The 15,648-nt window shown below is 40.6% G+C and overlaps 1 protein-coding gene across 13 annotated transcripts in view; it reads right to left on the reverse strand.

Annotated features, from left to right (window-relative positions):
• Positions 1-222: 222 nt before the first annotated feature.
• Positions 223-15,648, reverse strand: part of LOC149316102 (uncharacterized) — a 35,759-nt gene continuing 20,333 nt past the window's right edge. For 8 of the 13 annotated variants that reach the window (XM_089514813.1, XM_089514820.1, XM_089514819.1 and 5 more), the window contains 7 exons: positions 12,699-12,846; positions 7,078-7,127; positions 5,233-5,283; positions 4,353-4,435; positions 4,113-4,253; positions 3,656-3,778; positions 223-3,158 (listed from right to left, as the gene is read on the reverse strand). In XM_089514813.1, coding sequence (XP_089370939.1) covers positions 2,999-3,158; positions 3,656-3,778; positions 4,113-4,253; positions 4,353-4,435; positions 5,233-5,283; positions 7,078-7,127; positions 12,699-12,846 — 756 coding nt within the window. In that variant the 3' untranslated portion in view covers positions 223-2,998. The remainder of the gene's footprint in view (positions 3,159-3,655; positions 3,779-4,112; positions 4,254-4,352; positions 4,436-5,232; positions 5,284-7,077; positions 7,128-12,698; positions 12,847-15,648) is intronic. The other 5 variants (XM_089514809.1, XM_089514812.1, XM_089514816.1 and 2 more) reach the window with 4 other exon arrangements.

Raw genomic sequence — 15,648 nt, forward strand, 5'->3', positions numbered from 1 at the left:
ATAGGAAGTCTGTACTTCATAAAAGGCAAGCATTTAAAGCAGAAGGCTGCCTATGGCCCTTGGGACCCCAAAGTGTGGCCTGTCAAGCCCTCCTTCCCCAAACTCTCTAAATCCCAATTTTTAAAAAACCATGCTAATATTTAGGCAATTTGCACAAAAAAAACAGCCAAATGTACCCCCGATCAGGTGCAAATATAGTGGTTTATTCCCCTAATCCCCCCCAACACCTCCCCCCAACAGTCAAATATTAGCCCAATGGCAACTGGAAATGATCACTTCTGGCATGCTGAAATGCAATGGTGTGGCCTGCCAGGGTGGGGGTGGGGGTGGGGGTGGGGGTGAAAAATGTGCCCTGCCCCTTTCACAGTTTCCAGCCCCAGATCTAAAATGCATTTTCAAAATGGTGACCATTCACATTTATTTTCTCAGGGCTTGTTCAAGAACTTCTGCTGTCTGAGGTAAAGGAGAAAAAAATCAACAACAACCACCACCTTTTAATGTTGTTATCTTACTTTGATACTGATGTTGGAGTTGGTTATAATTTCCAAGTGCAATGGCAGGTAGTATGATAGTTTAAGAAAGTCAGCATGCTTGGCACACACAGTGCTGTCTTTCCACACATCATCAATCTACTGCAGCCAGAAAAAGCTAAGCTGGCTGCGGTTATCCAGAGGACCTTTTCCTCTACTGCTCCCAAGTTATGGAATGGCCTGTTGGAGAAGACCTGCTATATTATTAATCTTGACAGCTTTAAAAAGGCGATCAAAACGAATCTCTTCCGACAGGCCTTCCCAGATTAGCATCTCAGTCGCCTCCCACTGACTACCCTGTCTTGTCCGTTTTAATAATTTTAACTGTATGTTTTATTGTTATTGTTTATTGCTGTGACTTATTGGTTATAGTGGGTGGGTTTATGGGGCACTGTTTTATTGTGTTTTTAATGTTTTTAATATTGTTGTAAGCCACCTCAATCTCATTGGAGAGGGGGTATAAATAAATTTATTATTATTTATAATTATTCCCCTCACAACATCTGCTCCCTGGGGTAGCTGCTTCACTCTGCCTAATGGTAGGGCCTACCCAATACATGTCTGTGTCTTCAAATTGCCTGTCAATTTATGGCAATCCTATATGGTTTACTTAAGCAAGGGGTACTCAGAGGTGTGTTTTGCCAGTACTTTCCTCTGAAATATAGCCTACAGGACCTATTCCCATGCAAGTGCTAACCAGGGCTGACCCCACTTAGCTTCCAAGACCAGATAAGATCTCCTGCCTTTAGGGTATTTAGGACCTATCCCATACTGCCTCGGAAAAGGGCTTTCTTTTATTTGGCCCTGTGAGACCGAGAGGAGGCTTTTCTCTTCCTCTTTTCATGTAGTTTAGTCCTAAGAATACTTGCTGAGTAGTCCTAAGAATGTTTGCTGAGTTCAGTGGAATTCACTAGTAGGTGCAAGTAGGAGTGTAGTTTTAGAGCCCTAAGTGGGCAGAGGGCAGCCTATGTTGGACTATAACTCCCATCAGTCCCAGCCCAGGTGAGGAATGCTGGGAGATGTCATCCAGCCACATTAAGAGCAAGGATAGGAATTATGCTTGTTGAACTGTATCTCCCAGCATTCTTCATCATTGGCTGTGCTGGCTAGAGATGATGGCACTTGTAGTCCAGCATCATCTGGAGGGTTACACAATTTCAATCCCTGATCTAGAAGGCTGTACTTTTCCAACCCTTGCCTTAGAGAAGAAAGTAGTTGGTTCCCTGTATCTGTTTTTACTGCAGTGTCCTTCAGGGGCTCTGTGTGAGCATCAGTACCACCTACTGGTGAAGAAGAGTGTTGCAGAGCACATCATCCTATCTGCAACATGAGTATTATCAGTATTGTCCACATTCCATGGATTGCTTTGAGATTTTGTAAAAGCCTCGTAGGAACAATGTGCACAATCATATATTTCTACCATGCTGTTGCAATACAAATAAAATTAACATTGATAAAACCTGAGATCATCCTTTTTGACAAAGGACAGAATAACCACTAATAACTATATAATGATGGGATTCACCTTCAGACTGAGCAGCAGTTAAAATGAACTGATACAAAGGAAGTCTGAATAGACAAGCCAATGACTGCACTGCAGAGAAAGCCTTGAACATGCTAAATTTACCTACTGTACACGGAAATGGAATTGCTGCTGTTTTAACCTGAAAGGATATTTAACCTCAAAAGACTGGGGGGATAAACCAGCTCTTGGAAAAGTTACTTTTTTGGAATACAACACTTGAGGATTGTGGGAGCTGTAGTCCACATACATAACTAACCTTCTGATGCATTGGAAATAATGTAATTGTACTATTAGGTATAACTGTAACCATTATCCCAATTAGACATTTCTCAGGAGTTTATCAGACAAGGGAAATTGGAAGTATAATCCAATGGCAATCTGAATGCAATCATGGGGTTTAACGTATTGCGTGATAGACCACCACACGCAAATTCAGGCAATGGGAAGTCAGTCCGAGTGCACTCATGGGGTTTCACGTTATTGTGTGATAGACTACCACACGCAAATTCAGGCAATGGCATGCTATTTTCGGGCAATGGGAAGCCAGTTCAAATGCAATTTGCATTCACGTAAATTCGCCCCCCCTTTCTTTTCATTAGAAATTAAGAGAAATTATTAGAAATTCCTCAGGTGTGATAAAGTCCTCAGCAAGTGTACTCACTGGAGTTACAGTGGATCCATCAATTGAGTGACAGCTAATACCATCTTGGATTCAGATGTCCTTAGCTATCAACACGCTTCTCCAGCTCTTTTCATAGCAATCAATCATCAGCATCACATCCTAGGCAATACTTCCCTGGTTTCACACATGCTCGACAGCACCTTTTTTCTGTTCTTTTTATTATTGTTGTTGTTTCATGGTTGTCGTTCTTGTTCATATGTAAACTGTTTTATAATTTGGACAGTGCAGCATTCTGGCACGGTCCATCTGTTTTTCCTGTGCCTAAGAGTCAAAGGTTGTAAATGGGTATTGTTTCTGCAGCTCCAGGATCCGGATCAAAATGAGGCAAGCAATTCCTAGAAAAAACAGGCACAACAAAACCCAGTAGTAGGTGGGCATTGAGAACCAGGCTCTATAAAGTTCCATTTTAGATCCTTTGGACCTGCCAAGAATAAATAAATAAATTATTATCCAGTGTAATTAGATATCTATTAATCTGATGCCATTTCTCAGTATAGGAAAGCTCAACCCCATTAAACAAAGGTGCAGATATAGCCATTAAAAATTCCCAGTAGTTATAAATGTCAATTTCCCAATTTTACAGGGCTTTGCAATTATGCTAAAAGGATGGTGAACCTTGTACCCCTGTTTCCAGCACTCCAGGAAGACTTGCTCTGTGTTGAACAAGAGTTCTACTAGTGCAGAACTAAGGTGCAGCACCAAAAGACCTGCCATTCATCTCATTGCAGTTACGGGGGTAGAGGTAGTAAAATCCAAAGAAGTGAATTGCTACCCCATGACAGTGGATCTACCTGCCACTCCTTTTTTGAGACTGTGCTTCTTACCAGTGGGTTGTAAGGTGCAAATGACCAGAGTTTGTGACATAATTTTAAAATTGCAAGAGATGGTGTTGTGGATGGCAAAATGGCATTCACTCACAGGAAAGCATCAGGATCCAGTTCCTCACACTCTTCAGTGACCTCCTCACCACCAAATACTTCACTGGGCTCTTCTGCTATTGTTTTGTTGATGCTGGTTCTGCTCCTAAATTCAGATTCTCTCCTGGAAGGAAAGAGAGTAGGGATCCCTTACGGCTCATTTCACATGCACCCCCAAAATTAAATATAGGTATTGATGGGAGTTTGTAGCTTGTAATGCCTTCTGAAGCAAAGGAAGGAAGTTTCTTTGGGAGCCTGATCTCTAACGCTTGGGTCCCATTTTGGTAACAAACCAGAGAGAGACAATGACTTACTCCAGGGCTTCAGAAGCTTTCTTCTTTTTACATGGCAAACACATCAGTGTTTCCCAAACAAGAAATGCAGAGTGTCAGTGACTGAGTGGCATCCTCAAACACCTAAGAATGAATCAAAGAGGAAGGCTGCCCTGCTAACCTTACCCAGCTATGCAGTGGCTTCTGTTTATGTCACAAGCAGTAGTTTTGGGCCTCTGCAGGTTCTGCTGTGATATGTTGGAAGATTTTGCAGTATGCAGAACAAAGTAATTATCAGAGGAGCCTTCTTTAGGACATTGAGATTGCCTGTTGGGGAAAAACAGGTAACCAGTTATGCCAGGGAACAAGGAAGAACATTTCCCACAAACCGATGAAGTTGTGATAGGTTTATCAATGTATTCCTACCTTCTTGGGATTCCCTCCTCCACCATTTTTGGCTTAGCTGCTTCTCCCTCAGATCCTTGTCCATTTTCAGAGTTGTGAAACTGCTGCAAGAAAAATCAAGGATATCTGTTCGAAAGAAGAACACTGACAAACAGGTCTACTATGTTCTATGGCTCAGTAGTATTTCTGTATTTCTATTAACAATGTTCATAGAAGGGATGGGCAAATTGTGGCTCATGGGCCACACATCCAGCCTGCGGGTTTCCAAAAGTGTCAGTAACCACAATTACAGTGAGATCTTTGCCCCCAAACAGCCAATTGCACCCTCCAAACCTCTGAACCCTCAGGCCTCTATTGAAAAGAGGAAGCAACAAGAATTGAAATATGATATCTTCCCAGTTTGAAAGAAGGCGTTACACAAGGTATAGGTAGGAACATTTGGAAATGTGGTAAAATGCCTAGTAGCATTCCCTCAGAGGCTTGAGCGAGCTTGCTATTGGTCATATTTGCCTCAGGTCACCCTCAGGCCCAATACTGGGAGCTGGAACACACTGAACATATAGATGGGCAAAAAATAAAAAAAAATCCATCACACTTTGCAGTGACATCTTAGAATGACAACGCCTACAGTACTGATAATCCTTATTAAATATGGCTTAATAAACATTTACTTTTCTATCTTCAGGAACACAAAAGGGATGTCAACTTAGATTTGAATAAACTCCTAAATAGAATCAAAACTATGTCACTTGTATAGAAAAAGTGGAATACATGATGGCCACATGGATTATCATTGTATTTTGGGGTTATGAAAACAAGCAAGCTTTTTTTTTATGGGGGGGGGGGGCAAAAAAAGAGAAACAACAAAAAACACCTCACAGTAGAAAAAGAAATTCTTTACCATTAGCTGCCTGGGAATAACTGCAATGCTGACACGACGACGAGCTGATCCCTGGAAAGGAGAGGAAGAATTCTGGTTAACCAGCCTATAGCTGCGATGGTGGAGGGTGAAATTGGGAAGCCATGTGGCCCTTTTGGAGATGGTCAGGCCCTTTTCTTAATTATTATTATTTCATTAAAAGAGATCTGTATCCTATTTGCATATGCACCTATAAAGATATGTGTGCAAGAAATGTTCTGGTCAAGCAGACGAAAAACTCTGAAGATGCCAGCCACAGATGCTGGTGAAACGTCAGAAAGAAACTCTTCTAGAACATGGCCACATAGTCTGAAAAAGCCACAAAAAAACATGGATGCTAGCCATGAAAGCCTTCGACTTCACAGAAGAAAAACTATTCTTACTTTCCATTGTTTACGAATCAGTGCAAAGGACATCTAGGTATTGTCAGTTAGATCTTATTTGGTTAATATTAAATCCAACTAATACATTGGACTATCTGTACTGAGATTCTTATGACTTTAGAATTCATTTTAAGCTCCTTCCTGACACAAATTCTGATACTCTGCTGATATAATTGCTCAGCAGCTCAATCCCAACCTCACCTGATTTTGGTAGTTAAGCAGGGTCAGTCTTAGTTGGTACATGGATGGGGAACCAATAGGTAATACCAGGAATCTCCGAGGAGGACTAAAAAAAATCCTGTCTGAAACCCTGGAGAGCTGATGCAAGTCTGATGTTGAGGATACTGAGGTTGATGGACCAAAGGCCTGACTCTATCTGTATAAGGCAGCTTCCTTTATTCCTATGTCATAGGGCCAGCATTTTGAACAGGGCAAGAGTTGAAGCTCTCTACCTGCACAAGCCCAGCTGCAGGCAAAGGGCTCTCCTTCCTAAAATCAAGTTTTGGTCAACCTCTTTCCTGAGCATGCTCTTGGTCAACCACTCTGAGGCTTGACTTAAAGAAAATACTAGGCATCTAAAACAATCAAAACCTTTCCCTATGCAAGACTCCATGTGGCTGATATCACTGGTCCCAGATGTACAATATCAGTTCCTGGGGTGGGGGGGGGGGGAAGGTATGCTAATTCTGCACATGCAGACACTGGAGGAAATCTGTACAGGCAAGGAGTGTGTCAGGGGGCTGTTTGTGTGTTTTATGTTTGTAGTGCTTCATGCAAGGCAGGAAGAGGGGCACAAGTTGTCTAGTTAATTATTTAACCTCTTCCTAACTTGGATGAAGCACAGCAGGTTGTATTCTGTTGTGTTTTTTTTTAATAAATGCAGCTCACATGTTTACTTTTATTAGGTATGTTCTACCATCAAAAACCAAGGCACAGATACATAATTGGGAAATAGTTGTTGTGGTTCAACCTGGGGAGGTTGGTCCCAAATATCTATATGGGAGAATATAGCCAGACTGCATGATAAGATGAATTACTGAAGTTGTGTTGGGGTTGAGATGAGATGTCCCAGCAGTTCTGATCAGTTTCTTGGCCATCATTTATATTTTGCTAATGGAATTTACGTAACAGTTTCTAGCATCACCTTACAACAATTGTGAACTAGTAGCTTCTTTGGTTTAAGAATCAGACACTGAAGACAACACAGGACTTCTTCCTGCTTATGAAATTATTTCACTTTGTGCCAAATAAATACCAACAGCCTATAAGGTAATGGTAAAGAATTTCATTTTCTACTATGAGGTGATTTCCCCTTCCAAGGGATGGTGAAGTCAGATGACTGGTTCATATGCTTTCTACTATTGTGTCATAGCTTCAAGACTGCCTCTGTGTTCCATGAAATAGTTAAAAAGCTGGCCATAATCCTTGAACTTCATCTCCTTACCTGCTGAAACATTCGCATTGGAGGATGCTTTGGTCTTTGCTCACCATCATCTATGAAAACAAAGACAGATCCTTAGGAGAAGGCAATAGCCCAAATGTTAAAAGCATGTGCTTTGCATACAACAGGTCATGGGTTCTATCCATGGCATGTCTAAGTATGTTCCTTAAGGCAGTATTTAAATCATATAAGACTATTTTATACACTGGTATGGTTAAGTCAAGGATTTTCAACCACTAGTATATGGGAAAGAGTAATAATCTACATGTGACATAGGGTTTACACAAGAATTTTCAACTATTAATATTATTAGTATTAAGATGCAATGGCTTAGTGGTTAAGATGCCACTTCTGATGATTGGAAAATCGGAATGTTGGCAGTTCGAGGCCTGGGCTCTGCGTGATGGAGTGAACTCCTATCACTACTCCCAGGTTCTGCCAACCTAGCAGTTTGAAAGCATACAAATGCAAATAGATAGGTAGTGGGAAGGTAACAGCGTTCAGGGCAGTCATGCTGGCCACATGACTACCAGAGTAGTCCTCGGACAACGCTGGCTCTTCAGCTTAGAAACAGAGATAAGCGCCGCTCCCTACAGTCAGTTACAACTAGACATTCATGTCAAGGGACTACCTTTACCTTTACCTTTATTAGTATTATTATGTCTATTTATTTATTTTTACTCCCAGCAATATTACTGCAATTTTCATGTCCTTGAAATGTACTGTAAATAAGAATGGCTGATAATGAATATAATTATAAATATTCTTCTTGAGAAATGTGGGGGTTTGTTTCCATCCTGAGAGGTTCCTTCATAGAGCTGTTGGTGGGACATAAGGTGTGAAAGGTTAACAACTACTGATCCACATGTTGGGTTGCATATTGGTTTCTTGAATGGAAGGGATGCCCATAATTCTCATTACACTGCCTGCAAGTTCAGAAAGCTGCCCCATTGTTAAGATCACTGCTGCAGGCCTAATTCCTGGCCTGCTGTTATGATTTGTAAATCATTTTTAGTGGTGGCTCTTGCCCTGTGGAACTCCTTCACAAAACATAAACATCTCTTGTCATGTTTAAGCAGGTTTTTAAAGCTTATTTATTTTGGTTTTTTTTTTATTGAAACACTGCTATTATATATCCTTTTATACATTTCTTGGGTCACTGGTTCACTTTAGAATAATTTAACATGATGTTACAACAGCCTTAAGATTGTGGCTTGTTCTAAAGCTGTTCACCATAGTTTCTCTGCTTTGCAAAGCAGCACAGAACATCTACTTGCCCAACTGCAGATAAAGAGGGCCTTCTGCAACCCACATAAAGTGGGGAATGAGAGGCAGAGGTTTATTCACATCTTTAGTTATCAAAAGGACAAAAGGTAATAAATGCTACCACTATTTTGTTTTGCTCTGTTCTAGTTTTTCATTGCCAGTGCCACCTCTTATAGATTTTCAAAGAAGGATCCTGCCTAAACTACAAGCCATTCAACTTAATTTGTTACTAACAGCTGGTTCTCAAATTGGACTATAGTCATGTTAGCCAACATGTGGCCAATAATGGAAATATTAATCCAATTTATAAACCACCAAAACATGCAGTGGAAAAACTGGAAACTTATTAAGAAAATATAACTAATCACATCTTTCTGGCTCATGCCTGCCATACATGCCTAAATGTTTGGAGATATTTGGGACAATGTATGCCCAAGTGGCACATTAAATAGTAATAAATAATAAAACTTTTATTTATATACCGCCTTTCCTTCCGATCAAAGCGGTTTACATCATTAAAACTCTATGATCCAAGTCATAGTACAATATATCAAACAATCCATACAATTCCAAAAATACAATCAGAATTTTTTAAAAAACATATGAATCTCTTCCGGAAGCGCGTTCCAATGAGTTGGAGCCATTGCAGAATAAGCTCTTTGGTGTGTCACTGCCAATCTTACTTTTGGCCATTCAAGGACATATTTCCTTGTTGTTCTGATGGTGTGGGGCGGATTATGTAGGGAGAGACGCTCCCTCAAGTAACACGGGCCTAAGCCATGTAGGGCTTTATAGGTAACAACCAACACTTTGTATTGTGCCCGGAAGCTAATTGGCAGTCAGTGTAAAGATTTTAGTACAGGTGTTATATGGTCAGTTCTAGAAGTTCCTGCGACCAATCTGGCTGCAGCATTTTGAACCAGTTGAAGCTTCCGAACTTGGTACAAAGGTAGCCCCATGTAGAGTGCATTACAGAAGTCCAAGCGAGACATTATTTATGTATAGAAAGCATGTAAGTATAGAAAGCATGTAAGTTGTATCTGCGGAAGGAGCATGGAAAATATACACCCATCTCTTGCCTCTCCATCCATAGTCTTTATGCACTGAGCACAAAGGTCTGAAGAGAGATTGTAACTGTATTCAGCAGATCACAGTTACAGTCTGAATGAGGTCAGACTGTCCCTTTACATCTCCCTGCTCAGAATAAGGCTTAGGTGAACAGCTTAGGTGAATAGAACAGCTGCATTAAAGTGTGAATCATGCCTCACGGAGAGCAGTGATGTAAAACCAGACTGACTAGTTTGTGTAATTGTTGCCTCTGAGTTTTAAGAAGAGTCATAAGAAGTCTTATTTCTGATCTGTTCCTAACCAACTGTGATGACCTGGTTAATGGGGTGGAAGTGGCAGGATCCTTATGTGAGAGTGATCATGTTGTCCTGGAGTTTGTTATACAGCGAAAAGGGGAAGCCAAACATAGTCAGACACTCATTCTAAACTTTAAGAAAACTGATTTCAATAAACATGCAGGGGTAGCTGTGTTGACCATTTAACAAATACAAACAAAAATCCATCAGTGATACCTTTGTTGGTTATTTCAGTCGGCTTTTTGGATTTTTGATTTCAATAAACCTAGGGAAATGCTTGGTGTGATGCAGTGGTCAAGAATACTAAAGGAGGAAGGAGTTCATGAGGGATGGGAGTTACTTGAAAGAGAGATATGAAAGGCACAATTTGATCCAATGAGGAGGAAAAATGGGGTGTGTCTAAAGAAAACTAATGGATGTCTAAAGTATTTTTAACTTAGATAATATATAGAGGGAACATGTGCAAGAAATGGAAAAGGGAGGAAATCACCAAAGAGAAATTCAAACAGCTAGCCAGCCCATGTAGGGAAATAGCGAGTAAAGCTAAAATGCTGAACAAACTCAGGCTGGCTAGAGAAGTTAAAAGCAATAAAAGGGGCTTTTGGGGGTTATGTCTGTAGGATAAGGAAGAACAATGAAATGGTAGGTCCACTGCTTGGAGAAGATGGGGAAATGCAGAGAACAGAAAAGGCAGAACTACTCAACATTTTTTTTGCCTCAGTCTTTTCCCAAAAGGAGAGCAGTGCTCAAACTGGAGAAAATGGAGCATATTATGCAGTACAAAATAACTAAAGTGGCAGTACAAGAATACCTGGCCACTCTAAATGAATTTTTTAAGTCTCCAGGGTCAGATGAACTTCATCCAAAGCTATTAAAAGAACTGGAAAAAGTAATTTCAGAACCACTCAATAATCTTTTAAAAGTCTTGGTGAACAGGAGAAGTCTCTCTCTCTCTCATTGACAGAGTTACAAGCTTGAGAGATGAAGGGAATGCTGTGAATGTAGCATATTTTGATTTCAGTAAGGCCTCTGACAAGGTCCCCCATGATATTCTTGCAAAAAAAAGTATGTAAAATGTAGCCCACACAGTGCAATTTTTAGGTGGATTTGTTGACCAATGGCTCTTCTTCATCCTGCAAGGAAGTGACTAGCAGAGTGTCACAGGGTTCTGTCCTGGGTCCAGTGCTATTTATCATTTTTATCAATGACTTGGATCATGGAATAGAGGGCATGCGTATGAAAATTGCAGATGACACCAAATTAGGAAGGGGAGCTAATGCCCCATAGGACAAGATCAGAATTTAACAGATTAGAGAACTGGCCAAAAACTAACAAAATGGTAAAATGTAAGGTACTACATTCAGGAAGAAAAATAAAATGCACAGATGTGGGATGGGTGATATCTGGCTTGTGAAAAGGGATCTAGGAGTAGTAATAAGCCACAAGTTTAACATGAGTCACCAGTGTGATGAAACAGCTAAAAAAAGCAATTCTACATTTCATCAATAGGAATATAGTGTTTAGATAAAGGGCAGGAGGTTGGCCTAGAATTGCTGGATGGCCCATGCACTCTCTTCCAGCTCTATGAAAAGGTCTTTCTTTCTTGGCACTGCTTGACACCCAAAAAAATGATCTGAAATCTCAATTGATGAGGTTGATCAAATTATGAGGAAAAGACTAATTAGAGGACACACCAGTTAGAGTCAGATACTCATTGTCTTTTCTACTCATCACAATGAAACATTACAATAACAAAGCAATTTTTACTTCTGACAAAACTATATATTAAGTTCAATGCAATGTCTTTGAACTCAATAGGCAGGGGTTTGGGGGGGTGGAAAGGAAGGAGTAGCTTGGAAGATAGGGGATGGATTGAGGACAGATCAAGGAGGATAGTGAAGGGATCAGAGAAGGCAGTGGAAAGGGATGTAATCTTTTATTCTTCTGCTGACAAATTGAAAAAAATTACTTCTTGACGATTTTCCTCAAGAGACAGAGGAAAACTCATTAACCTGTTCTCATTATGGCCTGTTCTTATTAATTAACAGCTTTCTTACGTTTTGCAATTTACATCTTTAAAGACTTGCAGGATCAGGCTAGTGGCCTCTGATAGTGATCCAAGATCTCAAAATTGGCAGGTCATCTTATTATCCTGCGATAGCTATAGACGATTTTCAAGTCTTAAGTACCAGTAATCCCAGAACCAAGGCACTTGTAACTATTAAGTAAATGACTAATTGTTACAAGCTTCAGCTGTCAGAGGTCACTTTATTAATCCTCTAAATTAGAGGTGCTAATCAGAGTTTAGAAACCTTGTTTGTGGACTATAACTCCCAGAATTCCCCAGCCAATTTGCCAAATAATTAAGGGATTTGTAGTTCAAATTATTATTGTCAAGACCTGCCTTTAGTAATCTTTAAGTACTGTATGTGCTTGTTCAGAAGGCCCAATTTAAATAGGGAGAAGAAGCATAAGATGAAAAGAAAACTTCACAATCAGTTTTTCGTACAGAGCAGGCAATCGTGACAAATGAACGTTCCAGTCAGTTAAAAACAAAATTTTACTGGGAAAAGTACAGTAATGCCAATGATTTCAAGGATGCTATTGTGAATTATGAAGCAGCAGAAGGGAAGAGGTGGCTTTGTGCCACTGGAAATATAAAGAACCCTTACTTCTGGGAACACATTTACAATTGAGCTGAATTGATGGACAGCAAACATCCCTGGTGTTGTTTCCAGAGACAATATAATCCAAAACATTTCAGGTGCATTTACAGCCTATTGGGATGTGCACAGGTCTTTGTGATGTGTGGCATCAAGTAAACAAAAACAAGGTTCACTGAAACTGTCCCAGGAGTCCACTCCGGCAATAGGTTTCTTTTTCATTCCCAAGAGCCTCCCTGCCTGCACATCAGTCATTTTATTTTATTTTGTTATACTAGTCTCCCCTCCCAGAAGCAAGTATAACCTTCTGCAAAGGCTGGGCCCACCTCACCCCTGTTTTCTGCCAGTTGTCGGTTGCGGGAGTTCTGTTGGATCAATCTCTTCATCTCCTCCAGCTCTGTGTGCTCCCTCAGGTGGTGCCTTTTCAGGTTCTCTACATGTTGCACCATCACCTCCGTGGCTCTGCTCATACGGGCTTCCTGTGGGATTGACAGGAAAGAATGATTAATACAAAGTAGTGGAGGCACAATAAGGCAGTTCTAGAAAAAATAGTGCACCCTGGAGCTTCTAAAACAGGTCGCCATGCATCCTACCCCCAGAATTTATAATAGAGCTCATGTGTTATTTTCCTAGTTACTGAAATTGGAATTGATTAATGGACACTGCACTGGTATTCCAAGTACTACTTTGCAGTTTGTATCATTTCTAGTGTTTGAAGTACATCTACAGGTTGAGTACTTCTTATCCAAAAATGCACAATCTGAAATGCTAAAAAAATAATCCAAAGCTTTTTGAGAACCAGCATGACACCTTGAGGTGATGGCTGTGGCACTCCTACTTATTCATTCACAATCTGAAAGCAAGTGGCTGGCAGGCTCCCCAGAGATCAGTACTGCATTTTGTTTCCACTGATGCTGGAAAGAGACATGGCTGGAGAAAGACACGAGGGTCTGTGAAATAGCAGGAAGCACGGATTCCCTCCAAGCACTATGTTTAGATGCCTGCCATTTCACAGATCCTTGCATCTCTCTCCAACCTTGCGTTTCTCTGCAGCCTCGCATGGTCTCGTTTCTCTTTCATCTTTCAAATACAGTATGGACTATGCTACTTACATTCCAAAACCCAAAATATTCCAAAATCTAAAAAAATTCAAACCCTGGAACAATTCTGGCCCCGAGCATTTTGGATAAGGAATATCCAGTCTATATTATTATTATTCCATATTACAGACTGGGGACAGGGGAATAAAGCTGAATTGTTTAAGACCATAACAGACATGCTGGATTAGACCAAAGTTTGTTCTAGTCCAACATTCTGTTGGATATGATAGGATGCCTATGGGAGGCCTGTAAGCAGGACATGAGCATAATATAACCCTACCACAGTGTTCAGACCACTGACACTATCTTTTGGTGGTGGTGGGATTGCATGCTACTGTACAGTTGTACTGATGACAGCAGTGTTGATGGTAGATAGGCTTTTGCTGACAAGCCAGAATAAATGTGCCAAACAGCTAGTGGGCAACATCAACAGTGAAGGGGTAACACTGGCAGAGAATCTCTCAGAGACAATTGCAGAGGCACCATAGCTAATGCTTGTTAGTACTACACAGAGGGAGTCACAGTAAACACTCTTTTCAAGGTCTTTTACCATGAAACCCCTATAATGCAATAATCTAAAATGAAACAAGAGATAGTGGCAAAAGATGAGACCCCCCTCCCCCACTCAGATGGCAATCAATGAGCTACTCAGGTAGAGCAGAGGAAGAATAGCTCTGTGGCTAATGATGGAAGTGGACTTCAGATGAAAAGATATTCAGCTGTTGATGTGTTCAGAAGAGGTGAAAAAAGAATCTGAAACTGCACAACACATATTATAGGAACATGTCATGTGAAAACCATGAACAGGGGAAACTAGACATAGTAAAATAAGAAATGAAATGTATAAACACTGCAATACTTGGGTTCAGCTAAAGTGAACAGGAATGGTACATTTTGTGTCAGATAATTACACAGTGTTTTACTCAGTAAATGAAATCTAAGAAGAAATGAGGTGACATTTATAGTGAGGAGAGATGTAGCAAAGCCATCAAGGAAAACCTATCAATATAACTTTAATCCAAGTTTATGCTCCAACTACAGAGACAAAAGAAGAAGAAATTGCAAGATTCTATATTGGAGCCCAGGAAGACACTGAAGTAGACAAGATCCTGAAGTATAAAGATATATAATTGAACACTAACATTAGGATTGTCCATACCATCATATTTCCCATTTCTATGCATGATTGTGAAAGCTGGACAGGTGAAAAAAGCTGTTAAGAAGAAAATCAACTCATTTGAAATGTGGTGCTGGAGAAAAGTGCTACTGATACTGTGGACTACTAAAAATGCAAATACAGTTGCCCCTCCGTTTTCATAATAAAATAATAATAATAAATTTTATTTGTATCCCTCCCCTCTGAGAGCATTCGGGGTGGCTAACAAGTTAAAAATACAAAACATACCAAATCTCTAGTACCCTCCCCCCCCTTAAAAAGGTATTAAATCTAATAGAGAATTAAAACCATACAAGTTAAAATTAACCCAAAGGTCAAACAACATAACAATAATCAATATAACAATAATCGATGGGAGTGGCAGTATCTATTTATTCATAGGAGTTTCCTGAGGCCGGGTTCTCTATTCTGGAAAGGCCTGCCGGAAGAGATCCATCTTAACAGCCTTTTTAAAGCTGTCTAAGGATGTAAGCCAGGGGTAGGCAACCTTTTTGAGCCGGGGGCCGGGTTGCTGTCCCTCAGAAAACTGGGGGTCCGAAGCCAATAAATAAATAAATAAATAAATAACTTTTTTTTTAAAAAAAAATTAAATAAATAAATAAACCGGGACAAATGTAGGGCAACATTTTCAAATGGAGGACACTTTTTTTATAAAAAAATGGAGGACACACGAAAAAATTTGCTGATTTTTAATAAAATGTTAAGATCAATGCATGTTGCTGAGGCTTCTATAGACAATTGCCCCCCTTGTCCCTGCGCGCAAGAGGCCAAAGGCCCCGGCGGCAATCGGCGGCAGGACCGGGCTGGGGCCGGTCCCAAGGTCTCGCTGGGCTGCAGGTTGCCTACCCCTGATGTAAGCAGACGGATCTCATCCAGCAGGCCGTTCCACAGTCTGGGGGCGACGATGGAAAATGCCCTCTGGGAGGTAGCCGAAAGCCTAGATGTTTGTGGCTGAAGTAGGCCTCTCCCAGAGGACCGGAGTGCGCAGGGTGGATTGTAGGGGA

The sequence above is a fragment of the Sceloporus occidentalis genome, unplaced genomic scaffold (genome assembly GCF_023333645.1).
Source record: "Sceloporus occidentalis isolate IW3139 unplaced genomic scaffold, rSceOcc1.0.p SCAF_3, whole genome shotgun sequence".
NCBI classification, from domain to species: domain Eukaryota; kingdom Metazoa; phylum Chordata; class Lepidosauria; order Squamata; family Phrynosomatidae; genus Sceloporus; species Sceloporus occidentalis.